The 22,641-nt window shown below is 41.4% G+C and overlaps 1 protein-coding gene across 4 annotated transcripts in view; it reads right to left on the bottom strand.

Moving 5' to 3' along the window:
* The window catches only part of CRYL1 (crystallin lambda 1), a 61,133-nt gene that overhangs the window by 5,654 nt on the left and 32,838 nt on the right, over window positions 1–22,641 (bottom strand). For all 4 annotated transcript variants that reach the window (XM_054824208.1, XM_054824225.1, XM_054824218.1 and 1 more), the window contains one exon: window positions 12,321–12,426. In XM_054824208.1, coding sequence (XP_054680183.1) covers window positions 12,321–12,426 — 106 coding nt within the window. The remainder of the gene's footprint in view (window positions 1–12,320; window positions 12,427–22,641) is intronic.

Genomic DNA, 22,641 nt, shown 5'->3' with positions numbered 1-22,641 from the left:
GCTCTAGTTGAGACTTGCAAGGATGTCAAGGGCAACAAGAAGGGCTTCGATGTTACATTAGTAATAGAAGGCTGAACAAGCAAAGTGTGGGCCTGTTGCTGAATGGGTGGGTGATTTAGTGACAGGAGAAACAAGTAAAGCGGAGTTATTAATTGCTTTCTTTGCTTCAGTCTTCATTGACAAGGTCTCCTATGCCTCTGTGCTTAGAGGCAGGGTTCAAGGAGGAGAGGAACAATCAGCAGTAGATGACAATCCAGTCAGTGACTATCTGCAAGAACTCCGCCCCACCTGAGACCATGAGACAAGACAGATTGTATCCAAGGATATGAGAGAAATGGCCCCTGCCCTTGCAAGGCTGCTTTCTATTGTATTTTAAAAATCATGTCAGTCAATGCATCTCATCATTTGAGATCCCCAGATGACTGAACGCAAATATTGCACCCATCTTCAGAAAGGTCAAAAGAACAATCCAGGGTACTACAGGCCAATCAAAATCAAAGAGCAAGTCCTCTTGAAACAAATTCCTGGGCACAGGATTAAGAAGAAAGTGATTGTGACAATCAGCATGTAGTCACCAATGGGTACACCATGGTGTAAATCATGTCTGATGGACATCGTTACCTTCTGTGATAAAATCATTGGATTTGTGGAAAATAGTAATGGATATAATTTACCTCAACTTTAGAAGAGCATTTGACACTGTCTCCTATGATATTCTGTATCAAAGTTAGGATATTAAAGTCTGCATGCTTTGACAACTAGACGGACAAAAAATGGGTCGGATACTCAGGTTCAGATGGTAGTGGTCAATGGGTCATACTCCACCTGAAGGCCAGTGAAAGTGGAGTACCACAGCAACCTATCCTGAGACCTGTACTGCTTAACAGCATTTGCTCATAAAGTTTGTGAATGGTATCAAATTGAGCATGGGTGGGAGGTGGGGAAGGATGGACCAGCTGATACATTGGAGGGCAGGAACAGACAGGCGGGGCCCTTAGACAGGATGGAAGAATGAGACAATACAAAACCTTAAAAAATTTAACAAGGACCAATGCAAGATCCTGCACCTCAGAAGGAAGAGCTCCTTGCAACAACACAGGCTTGTGAACCCCAAGAACTGGTTGTGGCAAGCAGCAAGCTGAACGTGAGCCAACAGTGTGTGCCCTGGCAGCAGAGGGCCAACAGCATCCTAGGCTGTGTTAACAGCACAACCAGTAGATTGAAGGAAGTGATTAACTCCCTTTACTTGGCATTCATTAGACTGCATACAGAATGTTGGATTCAGTTTGGGGTCCTCCAACACAAGAAAGACATTGACAAACTGGAGCAACTTCAGCAGAGGCCACCAAAATGGTGGGGGCTGGAAAACTTGCCCTGTGAGGAGAAGCTGGGGGAACTGGGCTTGTTCAGCCTGGGGCAGAAATGGCTTTGGGGGGACCTAACAGCAGCTCCCCAGTGCCTACAGGGAGGTCACTGAGCAGACAGAGCCAGGCTCTTTACAGTTGTTGCATGGCAGGAAAAGAAGAGACAACAGGCACAATTTGAAACAAGAGGTTCAGACTGGATCCTCAAGCACTGGCACAGGTTGCCCACTGAGGTTGTGAAGTCTCCATCTCTGGGGTTTTCAAGACTGGATGAAACCCCGAGCAGCTTGGTCTGACCTCAGAGCTGACCCTGCTGTGAACATCTTAAAAGACATGTGGTCAGAAAACCTGAGAACCAGCTAACTGGTAATAATGGGTAAAATGGCAGTCAAGCAGACCTTGGCTGAATTAGGGAAAGGTCCAGCTTCCATCAGCTCCAGTAGGAATCTCAAAAAAATTACTGTTGAGGCACTAGAGAGGAACTGGAATGATAAATGCACCAAGAAGATGCACTTATCGGTCACTTAGCCAGACACATACATCTAGTTAACTTTTTAGTGCTATTAACTCCCACATAATCAAGAAAGGATAAGGCAGCCTTTCCCACTGTACATCAATCAAGAAGTCACGAGCTGCACCACAACAGTAAATGAGCAATGCTTGTCTGGCAGTAAGCAAGCCAACACGAGTAAGAATGTGATTATCCTGATGAACACCCTAGATCTGAGAAGGGAAGTTCTGGATATGCACTAAAAGCTTGTCAATGTCCCTTTTATGAGAACCATAGAGACTTAAGAATTTGCATCCTTAACTCTCTTTTTATGACCTAATTATCAAAGCAAAGAGGAGAAAGCTGCAGAAGACAAAGGCAAGGAGTTACAGTTATCAACTCTTTCACAAAGATTCAGATCATACAGATCAAGAAGCATGAACCTGAACTGCTCATGGTCTTATCCAACCACAAAATGCAGGAAATGTAAGTAGAGTGGCCTGACTACCACAGAAAAGAATGCAACTCAGGTCAAGAGTCATTAAGCAGTCTCTTTCCTGAACAGCTTGTAGACAGTTCCCTGGAATGCAATACTGTGTGGTATCAATACCGTAGAAGTCACACCTGTCTAACCCTAAATGGTTGAGGTTGAAAGGTGGATGAAGGAATTGAAACCTCTGACTACTGGCAACTATGAATCATAAACTACAACACTTATACTGCTCAACATGACTGAAATTGCTGAAGTACAGGTTTTCCAAAAGGCCTCTGAGGTCAGTAAGAGTACGGAGAACACTCTGGTCTCTGGTTCAAAGACAGAAGAACTTTCAAAGGACACATGCTCAAGGAAGCATTAAATTTCCTTTAAGAAATTAGCACTTTGAAGTCATGATGACCTTCAGATCAACAACTGGAAGGACAGAATGGGAGAACACATCCATTGCATGAGACCAACATGGAGAGATTTGAGAGTATTCAACTTGCTTAAAAAATGGACTAGAAACATTCTTCAGTATCAGAAGGAAGGGGGCTCCGAGAAGAACAGCTGCCTTGTTAAGTAACGTGAACCTCTATTTGGTGCCAAGAGTGTGCCAATCAGCATTTAGTCAGCCTGTTTCCTTGCGTTATCTACCCATGGAGCATATGTGTTCCTAGAACACACTCCGGCATGTTCTGGCCTTCTCCAACACAGTAAGGGAGGTCACCTAGTCATACAGGTATATTGGTGCTCTAATTATATGGAAATTTAGTATTTTGCTCAATGTTCTTGATTGACACACAACCAGAAACCTTCAAATTGCCTAGCGGGCTCTAAAACAGCACTGGCAGGAAGTGAGATTCAGGAAGAGAAGCATTACTGTGGGATGTGGAACAGGCTGAGATACGATTCTATCCCTTCACTGAGGCAATAAGCAGAGACCATCCTCCTCCATAAACACTCTGGAAAGGACCACTGGTTATCAGGGTTTACTGACCATACCGTGTCATTAGTATAAATGCTTGCCTGTTACACCTTAACAGCTGGGCTTACAGACTTTGGCACCTGAAGCCAACCCAGATCAACTTACAGGGGATATGCTATCTACATAAGCAATCTTGGGAACCCAAGACAATTCTGGATGAGACTCACGCACCAACCACAAGATCATGATATTTACATTTCACCTTGTTCAAATGAGCCTCTTCTTCTAACAGTGAGGAGTCTGAGCAAAAAGTTTGCCCCCACATCATGCAACATCATAGGAAGTTCCTAGATGTAGTAGAGATGACTGAGGCTAAAGAGTGCAGAACTATGTGGACATGGGTACACCTTGCTAACTCACAGCTGCTGGCAGCAGCTGTTGCCAACTGAAAAAATCACACAATTAAAAATGGAGGTTCAGTCAAATATGGAAATTCAGCCAAATATGGCAATTCAAGCAAATCCACATGAGCAATTGGTGGTAGAAAGAATGGTAAACAAAGCATTGTCAGTTACTGGTTATTCTGGTGCTTATCCAGCTGACAGAGGTCTATGACACCTAGACGGGTGCTGAAATAGTTTGGGTTTGGTACTCTTCCGAAAGTCAAGGGGAACCTCTCAACAATCTGGTAAGCTTGTGTAATAATACCATAGATCTGGGCAGGTTTGATTCTGGTACAGTCAGAAGGTAGAAGACTGTGTGCCAGAAATCTTTTTCATGAGCCTCAATCTAAAGAGATAACATTAGTATCTTGGGAAAGCTGAAGGCTTGGATATGGCTGATCCATTTACCTGGTGAATGGGAACTCCTGAGCTGGAGATGGCCTTCAAAGCTCATTCAGTCAGCTCACTGGAAATTGAGCTCCTACTGGCAGCTCACCCACAGCTTGAATGAAGCAGAACAATTTCTGGGTGGGTATAGCTCACCAATGCAGCACAGACATGCCAAATGCAGGTTGGGTAATACAATTCACTCACTGCATGCAATGTATGAATGAAAAGAAGCCCTAATGTAAAGTCAGCAAAATAGGAAAAGGTAAAAAAAAAAAAGTTACGGGTCTACAGAAGAGCAGCAGCATTAGTATAGCTGATCTCAACGTTGCGGCTGAAATGGCAACATGCAAGCATGTATCCTGCATGCCAAACAGGGGGTGGACATGGCAAAATCTTTCAAGTCTCAAGTGAAAGAAATATGCCAAAAGTTAGAATATAGTCTCACTCAGATTAAAATAAATAAATTTCAAAATAGCTAACTCAAGATAGCACTCCCAGTGTGAAATGTCAGTGGAGACTAGTGCAATCTTTAATCAAGATCAACGCTATGCTGCCAGCTTCAAGGCACTTGAGTAATGGGGAATATTACTGGAAAAATCACTTTGCTTTTCAACTGCAAACTCAAAATTGGCAAATATTTGACTCCAGGCCTTTAGACTTAGGAGTCCTTTGGTTCAAAGGTCAGGGCTGTTGCAAAGGTGGAGGAGAAGAGCACTTGACTAGAGCATAGGAACAAGAAGATGGAAAACAAATAGGACAGAACCCCTTTAACTTTAATCCTTGATGATACTGCCCAGGGAGCAGCTTGAACTGGAAGAATTAGCATCTGCAAACAGTGCGAGACAGACAGGGCAGCACCTGGGAGCTGGAGAAACAGGAAGAAGATGGCGAATGAGGCTGTTAAAAACAATCAACATCTCTCCTTGCATCCAGTTGCTGTGCCCACACTGTGCCCCACTGTGTCCACCTGGAGAAAAAGAATGACACAAGATGCATCTGGGACAGAGAAAGAGGGGAATCAATTCACAGCACAGGAACGACAATAGCTTCCTCTTGTCTGTGTGGTTTGTTGGCTCCCTGTCTAAACCTACAGCTTCCTTGCACACTCACCTCATCAGTGTTGGAGGGAAGGGGCTGGGGGACAAGGTAGACATTGCAGCAGGCACCTGAGAACTGTGAACACAGAACAGAAATACCTCCAGGGAAGGCAGGAGTTTCCTGAATCTTCCTTCCACCATGTGTTTACAACTATGGCAGAGAGTGGAAGAAGGACTAACAAAATGTTCTAAGGGAGTAGTGAATACAGGATTGTAGAGATGAAAAGGGGAATACTCCATCTTCCTTGAAAGTCCCAAACCCACTCAGCATTTCTGACTTGTACAGTATAGTTACAGGAACATGTTATCACAAGCTAGACGAGGGTATTGATTCAAGGCTCTTCAGCTGCCCATACGTGTCTAGGAAATGCAAGGCTCTTTATAACCACCAACAAAGGAAGAATAAGATGCTGCTTCTTTAGCTTCAATGAGAGTCCAGGCGATTTCCAAAATAGCTAATGAACACAAGAATTTGTTCACATAACTACTCTTCAGGTTTGCAGGTCCTTACCTGAAGGACTTGCACTGGTGTGGTGCAAACATGGGTATCAGTGAAATGCCTCTGACTGCATCATCAAGATGAACAGGGCATTGATGAAGGAAAAGGAACTCAGGACAGATATTTAGCTTAGAAGCATGCATACAATGCTACACTGCCCTGAAAAGACATCTTCACAAGTGGGGTTCATAAATATAAAGGTGGTGGGAATAGTAGGAAAAAAGAAGGGAAAACATGACAGTATAAAATGTAGTATGTTCATGCATTATAGTATGTAAGCATCTTAGCTTCTTGTATGCTAAGTCCCATTCCTTCCTCTTCATAAGACAGACAACAGGCATGAGGGCTGAAGGATGCAAGCAAGCAAACTTGGTAAACCAGTCTGGCAAGGACACTACACATGGGGCAAAACAAGGAAGGCACTCGGATATTTGTGAGAGAAAACAAGAGACAGGAGCAAGTGTCACGGGCAAGGACAGGGAACACGCCAAAGACAGAGGATGCCTCACGATACTGAGTATTAACTTGATGACTTTGAACCTGATGAGCAGTGTAAGATACTGTAATGACTCAAAAAGAGTAGGCAAGATGGTCAAGTCACTGATGCAATAGCATCAACAATTTGAAAAAACTGGGGTGGGGTTGATTTTAGCAGGTAAAATCTAAGAGGCTGCACTTGGTAAAACTGAAGAAGAATATGGATGAGAACAGAAAAGGAGCATATTTCAGGAACATCATGGAGGAATCTGTCGTGGTTAGGTTATGCTCAGAGAAAGAAAAAAAAAAAAGTCCCAACCTCTTTGTTTTGCTGATAGAGGGATTACATTTCTAGACATTACAGCTCCAAGGAAAACTTTCTAAATGTAATCCTGTCTTCATCAAGGGTGTGTCTGAACACAGATGTATGCTCTTAGTTAGGGTGTGAATTCACAGGGTGCGAATTCACAGGGTGCTTGCTACTACTCTACATTAATTCCCATATGAATTCACTTAGACTGTAGTTGCATGAATACTTTCAATTACCCTAAGACAGTGGTAGTGCCAAAAAAAGTTTTATTCTCACTGCCCCTGTATTCCATCTCAACAGTAACACACAAATATTTGTGCAGGACTGCTGTGAGCTGGATCAAGGAATTAAACTGAGTTAATATTAACCACTTCTTTTGTTAGATCAGTTTCAAGTTTTCAGTTTGATGGTCAGACTTGATGATATTAGAGGTCTTTTCCAACCTTAAAGATTCTAAATCTAGGATGGATTCCTCAGTCTCAGCCACTTGGTGACCATACACATTCTTTCGTTAGCATAAGGGAGAATGATGGACCAACATGTGTTCTTTAGGACACAGCTATAATGACTTGAGCAATAAAGCAACAAAGCATTAAGAATTTCTGTGCAAGGTCATGTGCTCCTTTCAGAAGGTAGAGGGAATCACTTTACATCTAAGAGACCATAGAAGGAAACTGGTGCACAGCAGCCAATATGCTGAAAAATTCACACCTTTGCTTACTGCACACAAACTTTTTCATAGAGAAATGCCCTGCAGCTGCATAGAAGCAAACAGCAGTTCTAGAAGGACTATAAACTGCTTCTTTCAGCCTACCAGGAAGTGAATTGAATGTGTGTAAACATGGACGAAATAACTGGTGGGTTCATGAAAGAGGTTTTTGTATGATTGTGTACCACTGTGATATTTCATCTCAGTAGTACCCTCTTACAAGTATTCCTGAATTAAGTTGCAATATTTTATTATCCTAAAACATAATATGTGGGTTGGATAGAAACAGAAGCAATCTTCATTTTCTTAGATTTTACTGCCTTAGAGATTCTCACACCTTCTGCTTACTAGCTTGTGGTACAAAAGCTCCTGAACTGGGTTAAAGCTTGGTCTGCTCCTTGTATGGCAGCATTAAAGCAGCAGCCATAGCAATGAAAATAATCTCTGCTTTTGAACCAGTCAGCACGCCTGTCTAGAGTAATCGTTAAAAAACATGCTTGGCCACGTTTTGCCTAGCCAGACAAGAAAAATTTCCTTCCTTTGAACTATGGCTTATGATTCCCCCCCTCTTTCCTTTTCATATGTTGTGCTTTTCATACAGCACAATCATCCTGCTCCTATCATCCAAAACCAATTCATCTGGCAGGTGCTTCTAAGTCGAGCAAGCGTTCCCACTTCCAGAACAAGAAACAGAGTTTTGACCATGAAGACTCATTCCTAGCATACCAGGTATTTGCACTTACATTATAGGGACCACACATCAGCCCCAATTTCCGCACAACTCCTGTAGTCACCTGAACAAATACCACAGTGAGTGATATGTAGAATATGATCCTGGAATGGCATTTTTATAAACGCAGGAGAGAAAACAGCAACAAAGATCCTTCAATCTCCCCCTATCCAGCTCTTCTGCTAATATCAACAGTTTAGATCAAGATTAAATTCCAATTATAGCTCACTAAACAACCCACTAATAAAGTAACTGATCTGAGACAGCCAATTGTGACATATATATGAAGAACTTTTGCTGCAAACATGTAAAACATATGGTAGTCTAGCCTCTGGTTTTACAGATGATTTTTTGCAAGGGCTTAAAAGGAACTGACAGTTCAAGAAACAAGAGATTCAGGAGATACAATCTTACTGAGGCTGGATCATCAGCAGTATATTCACAGATAGCCAGGTACATGTATAGGAGGGACGCTGTGTGTGCTAACATAATCCCACAATAAGTAAACAGGTAAAATGACTCTACTGAAGTCTACAGATGTTCCTTGTAAAAGACTTAACAGCATTTGTTGCGATGCTGCCATGTGGAATCATAAGATGACAGACTAAAAAGACAGAGCTTACTGAAACCAACATTAATTTTATTTACTGACACCAACGATCAACATTGCATAACATGCAATTTGGATGTGCTTTTTTTCCCCCCAAAGGGGGTTTCTTTCCTGTCTGTTGCAATTCAGTTCTCAAATTGCTGTAGCTGCTTCTGCTCCTTTTAGTGACTTGATGCTGTCATTTTATTCCATGTTCAAGGCTGTTGGCTCACTGCCATATAGTCAAAATTTCTAATTTTCATGCATGGATTAATTGGCAATCTGAAGTGGCCTAGATAACAGCTTTTGATAGGACCATTTATGAATATGGAGGAAAGGACATAAGAACTAACATGGGGGAAACCTGGCATTAGCACACAGGAAGTTCATGGGAGGATCTTCATGTACGCATCCCACAGGGAAAGACGTAACACTGATCTCAGACAAAAATCATTGGAATAATATTCTTTATTTAAAACCAAACAAAAGTATCACATCACCCTTTCAAAAAACAAAACCAAAACCAAACTTCTCCATTTTCCAGGATCCCCTACAAGTAACACTATTTTTCTCCCACATGCTTCCTGCATCCCCACCATCCTTCCACACTGATTAACAGAGAGTGCAAGACTGTGGGTATTTAGTATCTTATGGCTATAAAGAAAGGCAGCTGCTGTGAAGTTGGTGGAGCTGCTAGACAAACTGACAAACAGGATAGAGGGGGTTTCTTATCTCTACCTCCATTTCCCTCCACTGATAAAAAATAGACACTATCAGTACAATGCATCAGAGCAGGCTATCCTGGGCAACCAAAAGGAGGTCCATGCCATCCAGAGGGACCTTGACAGGCTTGAGAGGTGGGCCCATGCGAACTGCATGAAGTTCAACAAGGCCAAGTGCCAGGTCCTGCACATGGGTCAGCGCAATCCCAAGCACAACTCCAGGCTGGGTGAGGAATGGATTGAAAGCAGCCCTGAGGAGAAGGACTTGGGGGTGTTGGTTGATTAAAAGCTCAACATGAGCCAGCAATGTTGCTTGCAGCCCAGAAAGCCAACTATGTCCTGGGCTGCATCAAAAGAAGCGTGGCCAGCAGGTCGAGGGAGGTGATCCTGCCCCTCTACTCCGCTCTGGTGAGACCCCACCTGGAGTACTGCATCCAGCTCTGGGGGCCCCAGTACAAGAAGGACATGGAGCTGTTGGAGAGAGTCCAGAGGAGGGCCACTAAAAATGATCAGAGGGCTGGAGCACCTCTCCTATGAGGACAGGCTGAGAGAGTTGGGGGTATTCAGCCTGGAGAAGAGAAAGCTCCAGGGAGAGCTTAGAGCAGCCTTCCAGTACCTAAAGGGGATCTACAGGAAAGCTGGAGAGGGACTTCTTACAGTGTAATGATAGGACATGCGGTAATGTTGTTAAGCTGAAGGGAGGGTAGATTTAAATATTAGGAAGAAATTCTTCCCTGGGAGGGTGGTGAGGCACTGGAGCAGGTTGCCCAGAGAAGCTGTGGATGCCCCCTCCCTGGAAGTGTTCCAGGCCAGGCTGGATGGGGCTTTGGGCAACGTGGTCTAGTGGAGGGTGTCCCTGCCCATGGCAGGGGTGGTTGGAACTGGATGATCTTTGAGGTCCCTTCCAACCCAAACCATTCTGTGAGTCTATGATTCTATTACATCTCATGTGAAGCAATACTGGGCAACCAAAGAGAAGTTGGCACTGGTACAGAACTATGACCATAAACCATTACATGTCCTGACATCAGCAGTTTTGATTTAAACTGTCTCTGATGAGAGCAACAGCCTGAGTCAGCCTGCCAGCACATAAACAGGAGCAGCTCTAGACTCGGAGACAATGCATGTGCAAGATTGGGAGTGAAGCAATACTTCTCATGATCCAAGTTACTGAACAAGCTGACAAAGTGCTTTTGTGTAAGTGGCCCAGTCCACAAGTGTACTAATTATGTTATTCTAGGGTTATTTTTAATTGAGATTATTATATAATGTTAAAATAACTCTACAGGTATATTTTGAGTTTGTATTTTGCAAGTCCACCACAAGATTACTCTTCTGGTTTATCAGTCTCTTGGATTATATTTCATAATTTTTCTTCCTCTGATCTGGAATACTAAAATTCCTAACAGAAGAAATCTAGAAGCTGGATAATCTCTGCTGTGAATAAGCAACCTACCAGTTGCATATGTTACCTAAACTGGTTAGAGATGGGAAATTTCAGAAATGTTTTCGTAACAATGACTACTTCCTGATGGGAGGAAGGAAGCTAAGCTGGATCGTGATGGAACATCAAATGCCAAAGAGTACTCCAGGAAGAGCATCAAAACCAACCCAGATGACTTACATGATTCCATTCATCTCAAGTAAACATTGTTTTAGAATTAAGGAGTCTAAAACATGGATTAAAAAAAGGATTCACAAGTAGGATTTGATCTCTAAAAGGGATTAAATTTTCTTTTAATATTAACATGCATTTCACTTTGGTTTTATGTTTTAGTAGAGGCAGTTCAGCAAGTTACTCTGACAGAAGACCCTGTGCATGGATGGTTCCTGCAGAGGAGGGCATGGCAGCTTAGTGGAGTGGTGGGGGCAGGACTGGACAAACTTGGCCTACAAGACTCCAGGTAGATTGCTGTGCTTAAAGGTAGTACTACGTGCATCTGTTCTGCTCTATGGTTTACACTGAGTAAGTCTAAAATCACTAGAGGGGACTGGAAACCTCTAGATATTAATAGATCAGAAGAGGGAAACTTTTAGGAAGGTGCCTCCTCTTAGAGGAGGGATGTTGTTTACCTAGTTGTTTAATTTACTGAAATACAACCAAACTGACAAGCTGAAAGACTCTGGTGGAGGATCCACAATTCCACATTCATGTCCAAATTGCTTATTCAGCCTTAAGAGACCTAAGTTTCTGCCAAGTAACTAACCAACAAGTTGACATAAAATAACAGTTCTAACTGTGCACTGATATTTTATGATCTTGGTTTCTTATTTTTATTTTATTATTAGGCATTGCAGCAGTGCCTAAAAGGTTCAGTAATGGAACAGGGGCCTACGATGTCAGGGATCATACAAAACCAGGATAAAGACACAGCCCATAATATAAAGAGCTGAAAATTTATTTAGTTGATCTTCACTTCCTGAAGTTTTCATGTTTTGTTAAATTCACTGCTCAAACCTTTGTAAACCTGATCCATAATTTTTATTTCATTTTATGCAATTCACTTTTTATTTAGCTGGGATTCATGTGTACTGTTCTAAAAATATCTAAAAATCTGTCTTGATTATTCAAGTCAGATGTTGAACTATTACTTGACTGCTTTGTCAAGTCAACTTTGTATGCACAGAATTGCCGACAGAAGCAATTTCACTTCACTCAGGATTTAAGACAGCTTAAAACAAGCCAGTTCCAGCGATATTTACACCAAGCCTTTGCTATGAATTCTTGGGGGAAAAAAGCGCACTCATCATCAGCAAGTGACTTTCTGTTGACACCGCATTAGCAGATGAACTTTTCCAGTACTTTCTTTTCACTCAGGCAGGCCTGAACTATGGGTACAGCAATGTTCGCAAAGCACTTGTACAAATCTTGGAAAAAATGAAGTACACAGCTACTGTTTCAATGATTTGTCATCTTTCATCTGATCACTTACAACAGGACAGTCACTATCCATTTCCTTCCATCTGACCTCAAGTTTTAGATAAATTAGAGACGAGTCAGTTGCAGCAATCCTAACCTGGTTTGTTATAGAACATTTCCAGAGCCTTGTGCAACGTAAGCCTTCCCTTCATATCCACAGCATTTTAAACTACCTACCTTCTGCATTAAGATGCATGGTTTCCAGAGGTCCAATAAATGCGTATCGCATTCCCAATCCATCAGACATCACAAGGTCTAGATCAGTAGGAGATATTACTCCTTCCTAAATAGCAAAAATAGAACAGGAAGATTTGTGAATGTTTGGTTTTATATGCAAAATTGCCTGCTTTTTGTATATAATTAAAAAATTAAAGTAGTAATAAAAACTAAGGCTAGAAATAGCAGTTAGCTTGCAAACAGAAACACAACTGTTTGCCAGAAATGTCCATCTATTACGCAAGCCTTCCTATGGTTCAGTAGAAAAACTTGTTCACACCTCTAAGATTGCTGTACTTCATAATCCAAATACACTTTGATACATTTGACAGTATCTTATTTTTAAATTTAGAAATTAATACACTTTTTCCATACAATATGTACTATTTGTACACGCTAGTTTGCCTGATACTTATTACTTACAGTAATTCATGTACTAAAACTAAATTGAGCTGTTTATGTTAACCAATATACTTTTTCCCCAAAACTGAGAATCAGAGAACAAAGAATAAACATGACACTCTTGATGGCACATGACCAAAAGAGTTTATATCAAATCCAAGTCGTATACCAGCCCTTTTAAATACAGGAGTTTTGGCTAAATCTTACACTTCCCTTCATATTCTCTTAGTTCTGGATTTTTAGGCATAGTCACAATTGGCAGTGTGGGGTGCGTATTGTATGAAAAAGTGTATTAATTTATACTGGGTACTATTCCTGAGGCCATCCACAAAAAAGGCAGCATGCAGGCAATGCAGCTGCCACTCCCTCCCACAAAAATCGCTGAACATTCAGCCTCGACCTGCCCAGGTTCTTGAGTTCATTGACAGCCTCACATCTCAGAGCTGGCAGGACGTGGAGCATGCAAAATGAAGCATTTCTCCTGTTAAAAGCTGAGCACTGCTGTTCCACCCATGTAGCAGCATTTACAAGAAAGCCAACGCCTCCATCAGGTTAGGGCAAGCACACGAAGGTTTTGGTTTTTTTTTTTTTAAAAAAAAAAAGAGGTACAGTTCATTACCTTAACAGATTTACTTGAGAAGAATAATATTTATTATATGAGGTTGTTTTCCACCTACTAGAAAGACAGGAATTAACTAAGACCTGTTCTAACCACTTCCATCAGATAAAGCTTGGTTTCAAGAACTTGTCCTCTCTATTCTGAGAGACATAAAAACATTTCCTTCTGGTTAAGAAGGTGAAAGAGATGTTGAACTGCTTCTAACTGGTCTTCTCACCCTACCTTGAGGTGGTCTCCCTACTCCAGTGTCTCTTTCTCCACAAGCCCCTTTGAGCTGCAGAATACGAGCAGGTATACTCATCTGCTTGGAAAAGACATGTCTTTTTCTGTTAAATCTCCCTCTTGCAGGGCCCTGTCTGAATGCTCCTTCATATCACACAGTGATCAGCTAGAGTCACAGGTATGCAGGACAGCTCTCCTGACCTGCTGTAGACATTGACATCTGAGCTAGACATCTAGACTCTCTTCATAATCACTAGGGAGAAAAAAAAATCAGCATGCTAAAGCAGGCATCTAGAATAGGTAAGATGAGTTGTGTCCGAAAAGAGCTTAATTCTCCTCACCAACTGAAAGATGAGTAGGGAGCTTGGATGTCAATGTCTACATTGTAGAAATCCCATCGTAAGTGAGCTGAATCCCACCCACAGTGTCTTCCTGTGTTCAACAACTACATCATCTACTGTTACTTTAAGAGAAAGTTACAAGCCAAGGACCAACATAACTTCTACAGCTGGCCACAGACATCAAGTCTCATCATCTCAGGCTTAAACAGAGCCTTTTATAAGGCTCAACCTCAAGTCTCGATCTGTTAGTAGGCATTGCTCCTATCAAAAATAAGCCTGGCTGAATCCCTGCTGCAGGTGGCTTTTGAACTCTATCCTGACAACAAACAATAATCTAATTGCTAACATCTACCCAGCATACATGGAACATGCAGCTCTGGTGACAATTTAATTAGACATAAAATGGCAGGGGTAAGGAAGCATTGTTTTCTTCAACGTAAAGGTAAGGCATAGGCATGGTAAAGTAACTCATCTAGAAGCAGACAGGAAGGTCTGTGTAAAGACAGGACTAAACGAAAACCTCAGACAGCGTTCAGATTACAGACCAGCATCAGTGTAACTAGCACAGGCACCACACGCTCTGTCAAAGTTTTTTCCCCTGACAGGGCAACACAACTACCCTGAACAACATCAGCAAAGTCAACAAAATCGCTCTTCTGTTCAGAGTGCTTCATCCAAACAATGAGTTATGCTGGTAAAGCTGTGCTTGATGAGTGATATTTCCCCCCCCCCCGCTTGACATGGATTTGCGGACAAAAGATTAACCACAAGTTCCACGCAAGCATTTGAACCACAGCAGCAGTTATAAACTGTAAACATAACGTTAAAGAGTTAACAGGCTCTTCAAGCACTTCAGAATCACTGCAAATTAATTTTCAAATTAAAAACGGATGTATTTCTTTTGATACCATAGTTCTCAGCTTCAATACCGACATTTGAAGACCAGGTGCCCTCAGAATCATGAGATGACTGCTTTGCTCTTGGCCTTTTGACTATAGCTGTAATTTTATGGTTATAGCTGCTAAAAGGCAAAAATTGCTGCTACCAGAAGGAAAACAAGACAGATCAGTCCAATTGAGGGCTATGTCATTCTATTCACGTGAGCTCAGTTTCTCCTTGCCACGTAGGCCGTCTTAAAGAAAGGCCTTTTACTTTTTCTCTTCAGAAATTAAAAACACATAAATGAGAAACAAGTTAGACCATCCTCCCCTAGGGAATAATCCTACTCCCACTTATGTTAAGGAGATCATAAATTGGTGGAATGATTCAGCAGGGTGGGTACAAGGTCAGCAAGGTGTCTTCCACAAGGATCAGGGTTTATGCTAAGAAGTAAACAAGAAAGAGTTCCAACCCAGTTTCATTAAGTCTAGGTATGGAACAAGCTTCCCAAGGGAATTTTTCATCCTCTTCATCCTGGGTAACCCTTCTTGTAAGCCTTCCCCTCAAGCACTTGTCAAAGGGAAGAGGAAGTGTGTTAGAGTTCACCAGAAGCTTTCACAGCTACAAAATTAAGATCTTCATTTCAAATAAATTCCTCCAAAATCCTCAGTGACCCCAATGGCCAAACTTTAAGATACAGACTAGCTCAGAATCCTCCACACTTCTTATGACACCATTTACATACTGCAATCTCATCTTCCTGGAGATTTTAATCTCCTGTGATGCCACAGGCTTGCCCTAATGCTTCTTCCATATTTTATTAGTGCTTCTCACTACGCAAGGACCCTTTTCTCCTTTCCAAAAGCCTGTGGCAGTTCTGTAGTCTCCACCTTTAGGCCCTGACCCAACCTACTTGGTTTTAATCAACAATCTTTACATCTGTGAGTCACACCCACATCACAACTTCTGTCACCGACCTGGTTCGTAATCATATTAAATGTGACATGGCCAAAAAAACAATCTTACTTTTTCTCATACTACCAATTCATCATGTTCTCCTACTCACTCCAGTCTGTCTATAATTATTTTGGACTCCACTCCCTCCTGGACCACATACTTTCTGTCTCCAAATTTGCCACTTCATCCTCTGTATCTCCCAAATCCAGCGTTTTTTTTTTCTGATTGCCACTAATATATGCATTCTCTCTCAGCAGCACTTGTTACACCCTTCTCTTCAATATCATTTCAATCAAGTCCCTTCCATCCACACCCTGATAAGACCTTTTCTCAGTCCTGTCATTTTGAGCATATGACTTCTCTCCTAGATCCCTCTACCAGCTCCATCTCTTTCCATTTCATCATGTTTGAGAAACTTGTTGTCCTACACACTTCACATCTCCTTACTTTGCTGGCCCTTATCTTCCTTCTTCCATGGCACCCTCACTCCCTTCACCCTGTAAGAAACACTTAGTATCAACACTAATTTTCTCCCTGGCTCTTTAAATTTCCTTTTATGATGTCCCCCTTTTATGGGGCACTATAACGAGATGTTTAACCCTCTACCTTATCTTTGATCTTTTGGAAAGGTGCTCTGGATAACATTATAATACAATTATTAATATTAAGGAATTTGGAATTAAAAAAGTCCTGCCAGCATTTAAGGACTGCCAAACTAATCACCTGAGAAGGGAGAGGTACATAAATTAGGGACCAAAGCCAATGCAGCTGATTGCTGTGAAAGCAACTAAAATGGACAGACAGCCAAACCACAACTCCTTTATTTTCCAAAATACGAACAAAAATGGCAGGGCTGCCCATTCTTCTTGGTTTTTTTACAATGACTATAACCTGAAAGAAAACCCACTTTTAAAGAAAAACATACATTAAGACAGTATCAAAAGCTTATACAGAGGAAAATACAGGCTCTTAAGACACTTATCATACGATCCATCACACAAAATACTTTTAGCAGGTTCTTAAAAGCAGTTGAAACTCCTACATTAGATCAGGGCTGAAAAACTGCCATGTTCTCCTCACTATCGCTGCTGCTGTATTTCATGGCCTCCTTGCAAATTCCAGGTGATGCTTAGAAAAATATTTTACCAAGATAAGGTTCCACTCAGTAATCCACGGTAAAAGGACAGTCCTAGATATTCACAGTAAGGTTTGAGACTTCTGATCTAAAGCACTGGTGAAACTGTTTGGTTGTTCTTTTCCGGATGAAGTTAACCAAAACTTTACCTTCAAAACAAGACAAAGTCAAGCTGTTTAACTAACATTCTTTTGCAACATAATCCCAAGCTGTTACAGAATGTATTGGTACTGGTAAAAGTACAAAAGTAATAGTGTCAGTAGTGCACAGGGTGCTTCCCAGGCAAATAAAGGCAGTAAGTCTGCTCCAAGGAGTTATGAACAAAATCAATATACCAGTGACCACTGTCAATGGAGGCATGAGAAAGTAAATAAAAGGTAAAAGGGAATAACAGAGAAAGCTGTTTGAGATATTTTTCCTATTACTGGCTACAGATTATTCTAATGGTTCCAAACTTGTAATATCAAAATTTAGGGTTGAGAAGACAGGAAGACAGCAGATCTTCAACCTCAACATCTCACAGTACGTCTTTTACTCACATCACAATCAGCATTGAAACACTTCTACTAGAGACCTAAGAATTAAAAACATAAATAAGAAACCTACAAGAACATCAGTCTCACACACACTACGTAGTCCTACAGAAAGTTCTCAGATACATGACCGTAAAGAGACAGACTGGAGTGTTCCCAGTATCTCCTTTATCATGGAATAAATGTGGAGCATGGGGAGACAGAGATAATCACAGAAACATAGAATGGTTTGAGATGGAAGGGACCTCAGAGATCACCCAGTCCCAACGCCCCTGCCATGGGCAGGGACACCCTCCACTAGACCACGTTGCCCAAAGCCCCATCCAGCCTGGCCTGGAACACTTCCAGGGAGGGGGCATCCACAGCTTCTCTGGGCAACCTGCTCCAGTGCCTCACCACCCTCCCAGGGAAGAATTTCTTCCTAATATTTAAATCTACCCTCCCTTCAGCTTAACAACATTACCGCATGTCCTATCATTACACTGTAAAAAGTCCCTCTCCAGCTTTCCTGTAGATCCCCTTTAGGTACTGGAAGGCTGCTCTAAGCTCTCCCTGGAGCTTTCTCTTCTCCAGGCTGAATACCCCCAACTCTCTCAGCCTGTCCTCATAGGAGAGGTGCTCCAGCCCTCTGATCATTTTTAGTGGCCCTCCTCTGGACTCGCTCCAACAGCTCCATGTCCTTCTTGTACTGGGGCCCCCAGAGCTGGACGCAGTACTCCAGGTGGGGTCTCACCAGAGCGGAGTAGAGGGGCAGGATCACCTCCCTCGACCTGCTGGCCACGCTTCTTTTGATGCAGCCCAGGACATAGTTGGCTTTCTGGGCTGCAAGCAACATTGCTGGCTCATGTTGAGCTTTTAATCAACCAACACTCCCAAGTCCTTCTCTCAAGGCTGCTCTCAATCAACTGATGCAAAAAGTTCCTGCCACAAACACCTGCATTACCCAAGTTCTCATGACTTGCAAGTCAAAACAATGTTCAAAAAGACATCTTGTCACACAAAAGACTAACTTGGATCCAAAATGAAACATCGCATTGTAGCACTCTTGCCTTAAATCAAAGCACATGCTTGAATTCCTTCTTTTAGGCCCATAAATGTATCTATGGTCTTTGCTTCTAAGTTCTTGTAAAGTCAAACTTATGCATCCTTAAATCCACATTCCCAATTATCCACATGGCCAAAGTTCTCGGCACCCAACTGTATGTCTCCAAATGGGTTTTCATTCTCCTACTTTCCTGCACACTGGGATCTCGCCCTTCAGGCCTCCTGATTTTTCACCACCTTAATTCTGTAGTTCCCACTCCCACATTTAGCCTAATCCTGTATCCGCAGCATTCATTTTATACCCAGCTTCAAAATTCCAACCTCCCTGTGTATGCTCCTGGGGACCCCAGCACCTTTGGCAAAGAAACTGTATCCACATACCCACCTTGCTCATTGCTACTTTAATCACTTTGCCCTGAATTATGCTTTTTTTCTCTGCTCCAGCATCCCTGCCCACATGCAATTTGAGCACCATACAGAGTCTGAGCCTGAACCCAACTTGCTGGCAGGGCCTTGCCTCTGATTTCTGGCTGTTACAGCCTCTCCTACCCTTGGACCCCCATGGCAGAAGTTGGGGAGCCCCACGCATCATGCAGCAAGCAGCTATATTTATCACATTGCTTTCTATACAGCCCCATATTCATGGCCTGTATCAGAGCCCTTCTCCCATTGTATGATCCCTGTCCATGCCTCGCCCATCACCCATCCCAACACAGCATTGCTAAAGAAAAGAGAGAGACTGGCAGGTGGTCAGTTGCCAAGCTACATCTGGGAACCAAAACATATCTTGCACACTGCTCAGTCCATTTGTGATAAAGTTTTCCAGATAAATGTTGTTAGCACAGGTGCACCTGCATGTCTGTCCTACCACCAATGCCTTTTTTAACAGTACATCAATACTTCTACCAGAGAAGCTTTCTCTAGTCTCAAGTGAAATAAGCTCAATTGACAAAATAAAACCAAAACCCCACAAACAAAAAACCTTGTCCAGGCAAAGGACTGGACTGAACCTGGACTTTGATAAAAGTATATGTGCACACGTGTGCACGTATAACATCACTCCCCTGCCACTACTATAAATATTTGTGAGGCAAGGACGCAGATGAGAACTTTCAAGCTTGCATCTCAAAGTCCTCAAAAAAACAGACAGTTGTTTATATAAAGGGCCTGATTTAAGATCATATCAAGTGGCTTCAAAACACTTGGAGACTGCTGCTGTTTCTCTCCTGTTTCACACACAGCATTTATATCTGGAATATTTGTCTTTGTTATGTGGTAAAGAACTGATGCACTGCAATGCAAATACAAACAGTCCTCCAGCAACAACACAGATTTTTCTCAAGCACTCACCATGTCAAAATTAAAGAAAACTTGTAACAGAAATAGGAGCACTCATCAGTTTATGCCATGTAACTGTAGGCATATAAAGATACTTGTTCAGACCTTTACAACCACTAATAAAATAAGTAATCTTGAAATGATGTTTTATAGTTCTGTCTCATTGTTCTTTTACAATAGTAAAAAGCAATATACAACTATTAGCATCAAAATGCCGCAGTGTTCATAAGTAGTTTCGTAAGAATGTCTGTGTTCTGCATCCAAGCTGACTTGGATTGCCTCATCCAACACATGCAATTTACATATCCAGCCATAAGGATTAATAGTGTGGTCATTTTGGACAAGAACGCTTTATTAATATGTTCCTCCTGCTAATATTTGTAGTTCATCTTCCACCCTAGTGCTTCTTAGGGTATGGAAACTTTTGTTACCAGATGGAATCAATGTGAGTAAAACTTGATTTTTAGGAGCCTCTCAAAGACTGAGCTGGGGAGGCTGACATTTTCTACAATAAGGACTGAAAAGTGACTTAATCAGAAGCAAGAAGTATTTTTCCCCCACTTTGAAAGTGGAAACACCAAAAGAACATGACTCGCAAAAAATAAACAAAAAACCTACTAAGTTGGCAGCACAACAGTAGAAACACAGAAGCAGCCCCAGGCCTGCAGGTCTCACCTATCTGCAGTGATTCTCCTCCCGTCAAAGGCAGTGTGTAGCCTGAAGTCACGCAGCTGAAACTATACACCTTTGATAGCTGGTATTTGTCCAGGCTTTTGGAACGAAACACAGCTATCAAAGTTGTTAGTTTAAATGTGTATTTGCCTGAAACTCAATAAAATGATACAAAACCAGAACAACTTGGAAACTTTGATGATGCACAACAAAAGCAACTTTCATTGCTTGAGCACTATTTTGTTACTATTCATGTACCACCACACACACAAAAAGCATTCATATGAGTTCATACTAGAGGTTGACCTCAAATCAATACCTCTTTTTGGGCAGTAGCCCATGAAGCGTTCTTATACTCTTTCCATAACCGAAGACCAAACACAGAGTGATACTTTCAATGACAGGCACTGCCTCAGCTCCCAGCAGTCAAGTCTTTGAGACTTTGACAGCTGGAGGTTGCTTCTGCATGGTTTTCCATGAGTGTGTTTAAACGTTCCCTGAACCCATTCGTATTTTTAACATCCTCGGTTTCTATAGGAGTGACTTCCGCAATTCAGTTTGTGCCTCTCAGAGACATGAAAGAATCCTACTACATTTTTGAGGCATTACTTCCCTGGATACCTGTGCTGACCAAGGGTATTGTATCGGTATGCCTACACATTATCAGACTTACTGGCCCACGGTTCCTCAACAGCACTTTGAACTCTTTTAAAAGAGCTCAGATTTAAGTGCTAACTTCCACTTCTGCCATATTATGCTAGTCACTGTGTACAAAGGTGCTTAAATCAGTATGTCATCGACTTCATATTTGAGTTTTGGGATTCTTGGGTAAGTTCCATTTCTCCTTCACAATCTGCCATTACTCATTTACTCTTTCCTGCTCCAAAAATCTTGTTCTTAGCATGACTTGTTCTACTTCTACAGCAGATCCCTTCCTTTCAAGGAAAAGTTACAGCGTGAGAACCTCCTTAACAATGAACACCGCAGTTCAGTTAGATTTTTCACCATGAACTTACCTTCCTTGTTCACATTTTTTAGTAGTAATTTTTACATTTTTGTTCTCAGATTTTTTTTCATCCGGGGTTTTTAGGGTTTAAAAAACAATTTAGAGGTTACTGTCCTTTCTATCCTGTGTCTTTCAACATGATTACAGCTTTCTGAAGGGGTTTTTCTTACCATATGCTTAAGAATTTGTATTAACTTTTTTACCAACAGAAACTTTTTTTTTTCAGTTTAAAGAAACATCTCCAGTAGAAGGTAAGTTCCTTCCTAACAATATTGTTTCACTTATTCACCACCTCCTTTATATTGTTGTATTGTGGTGTTAGTGGAAGCTAACTAGAGGTAAGCAAAATCAGTTCAGCAACTATGTTTAGATACTGCTTTAGAAAAACAGTTGTTTTGTTTACGATACGTTATAATATTACCTTAGTTTTAAGATCTTTACTTATATTTGCGTGCATGGTTGTTTTAAACAGCTTGAAAAATCAAAACATTCTCCATGAAAAAAAAAAGTAAGCCCTACTCAAGCCCAATTGAATCTCTTCTCAACAGAATAGCAATAGACTTATAATTTAGCTCTTCCTGATGAAAGATCAGACTTTGCAGCAGAAAAGGTAACTGTGGGAAAAGCTGAAAGGGCACAAACAAATGATTCTCAGCTAGAAGTTTGAATGAGCAGGAGGAGGAGAAATCTGTCTTTAACTACAAGTATCAAATAACTGTTGAACGCATGAGAGCAGTTGCTGAAAGGCCAAAGAGAAAACCATTTAAAATATTATTTTCAAAACCACTGTACGATAGGCTAGTACCATTCAGAAAATAAAAGGAAATGATGAAACAACCTAGAAAAAAAAAAAATCAGCATTTTCGTTTTCCTGAAAATGACAGTATTCTAAAAAGCAAGCAGGTTAAAGGATAGTGGTTATGATCATATCACTTTGTTTGTCTGAGTCATTGCTATTTGTAACTGACATCACTTCTTACTGTTTTTAATCTACATGTTAGTATATATTTCATGTTCATAAGGGACAGTTTAACAAAGATGATGCAAATTTACAGGAAATTTAAATATCTGATCTCACTTGTAACACCTACAAGACCTGCAGTGTATGTCTGTAGAAATTGCAGAAAAAAATAA

This window comes from Grus americana, chromosome 1 (genome assembly GCF_028858705.1).
Source record: "Grus americana isolate bGruAme1 chromosome 1, bGruAme1.mat, whole genome shotgun sequence".
NCBI lineage: Eukaryota > Metazoa > Chordata > Aves > Gruiformes > Gruidae > Grus > Grus americana.
The sequence above is the reverse complement of the archived record's forward strand: the minus strand, read 5'-3'. Positions and strand labels throughout refer to the sequence as shown.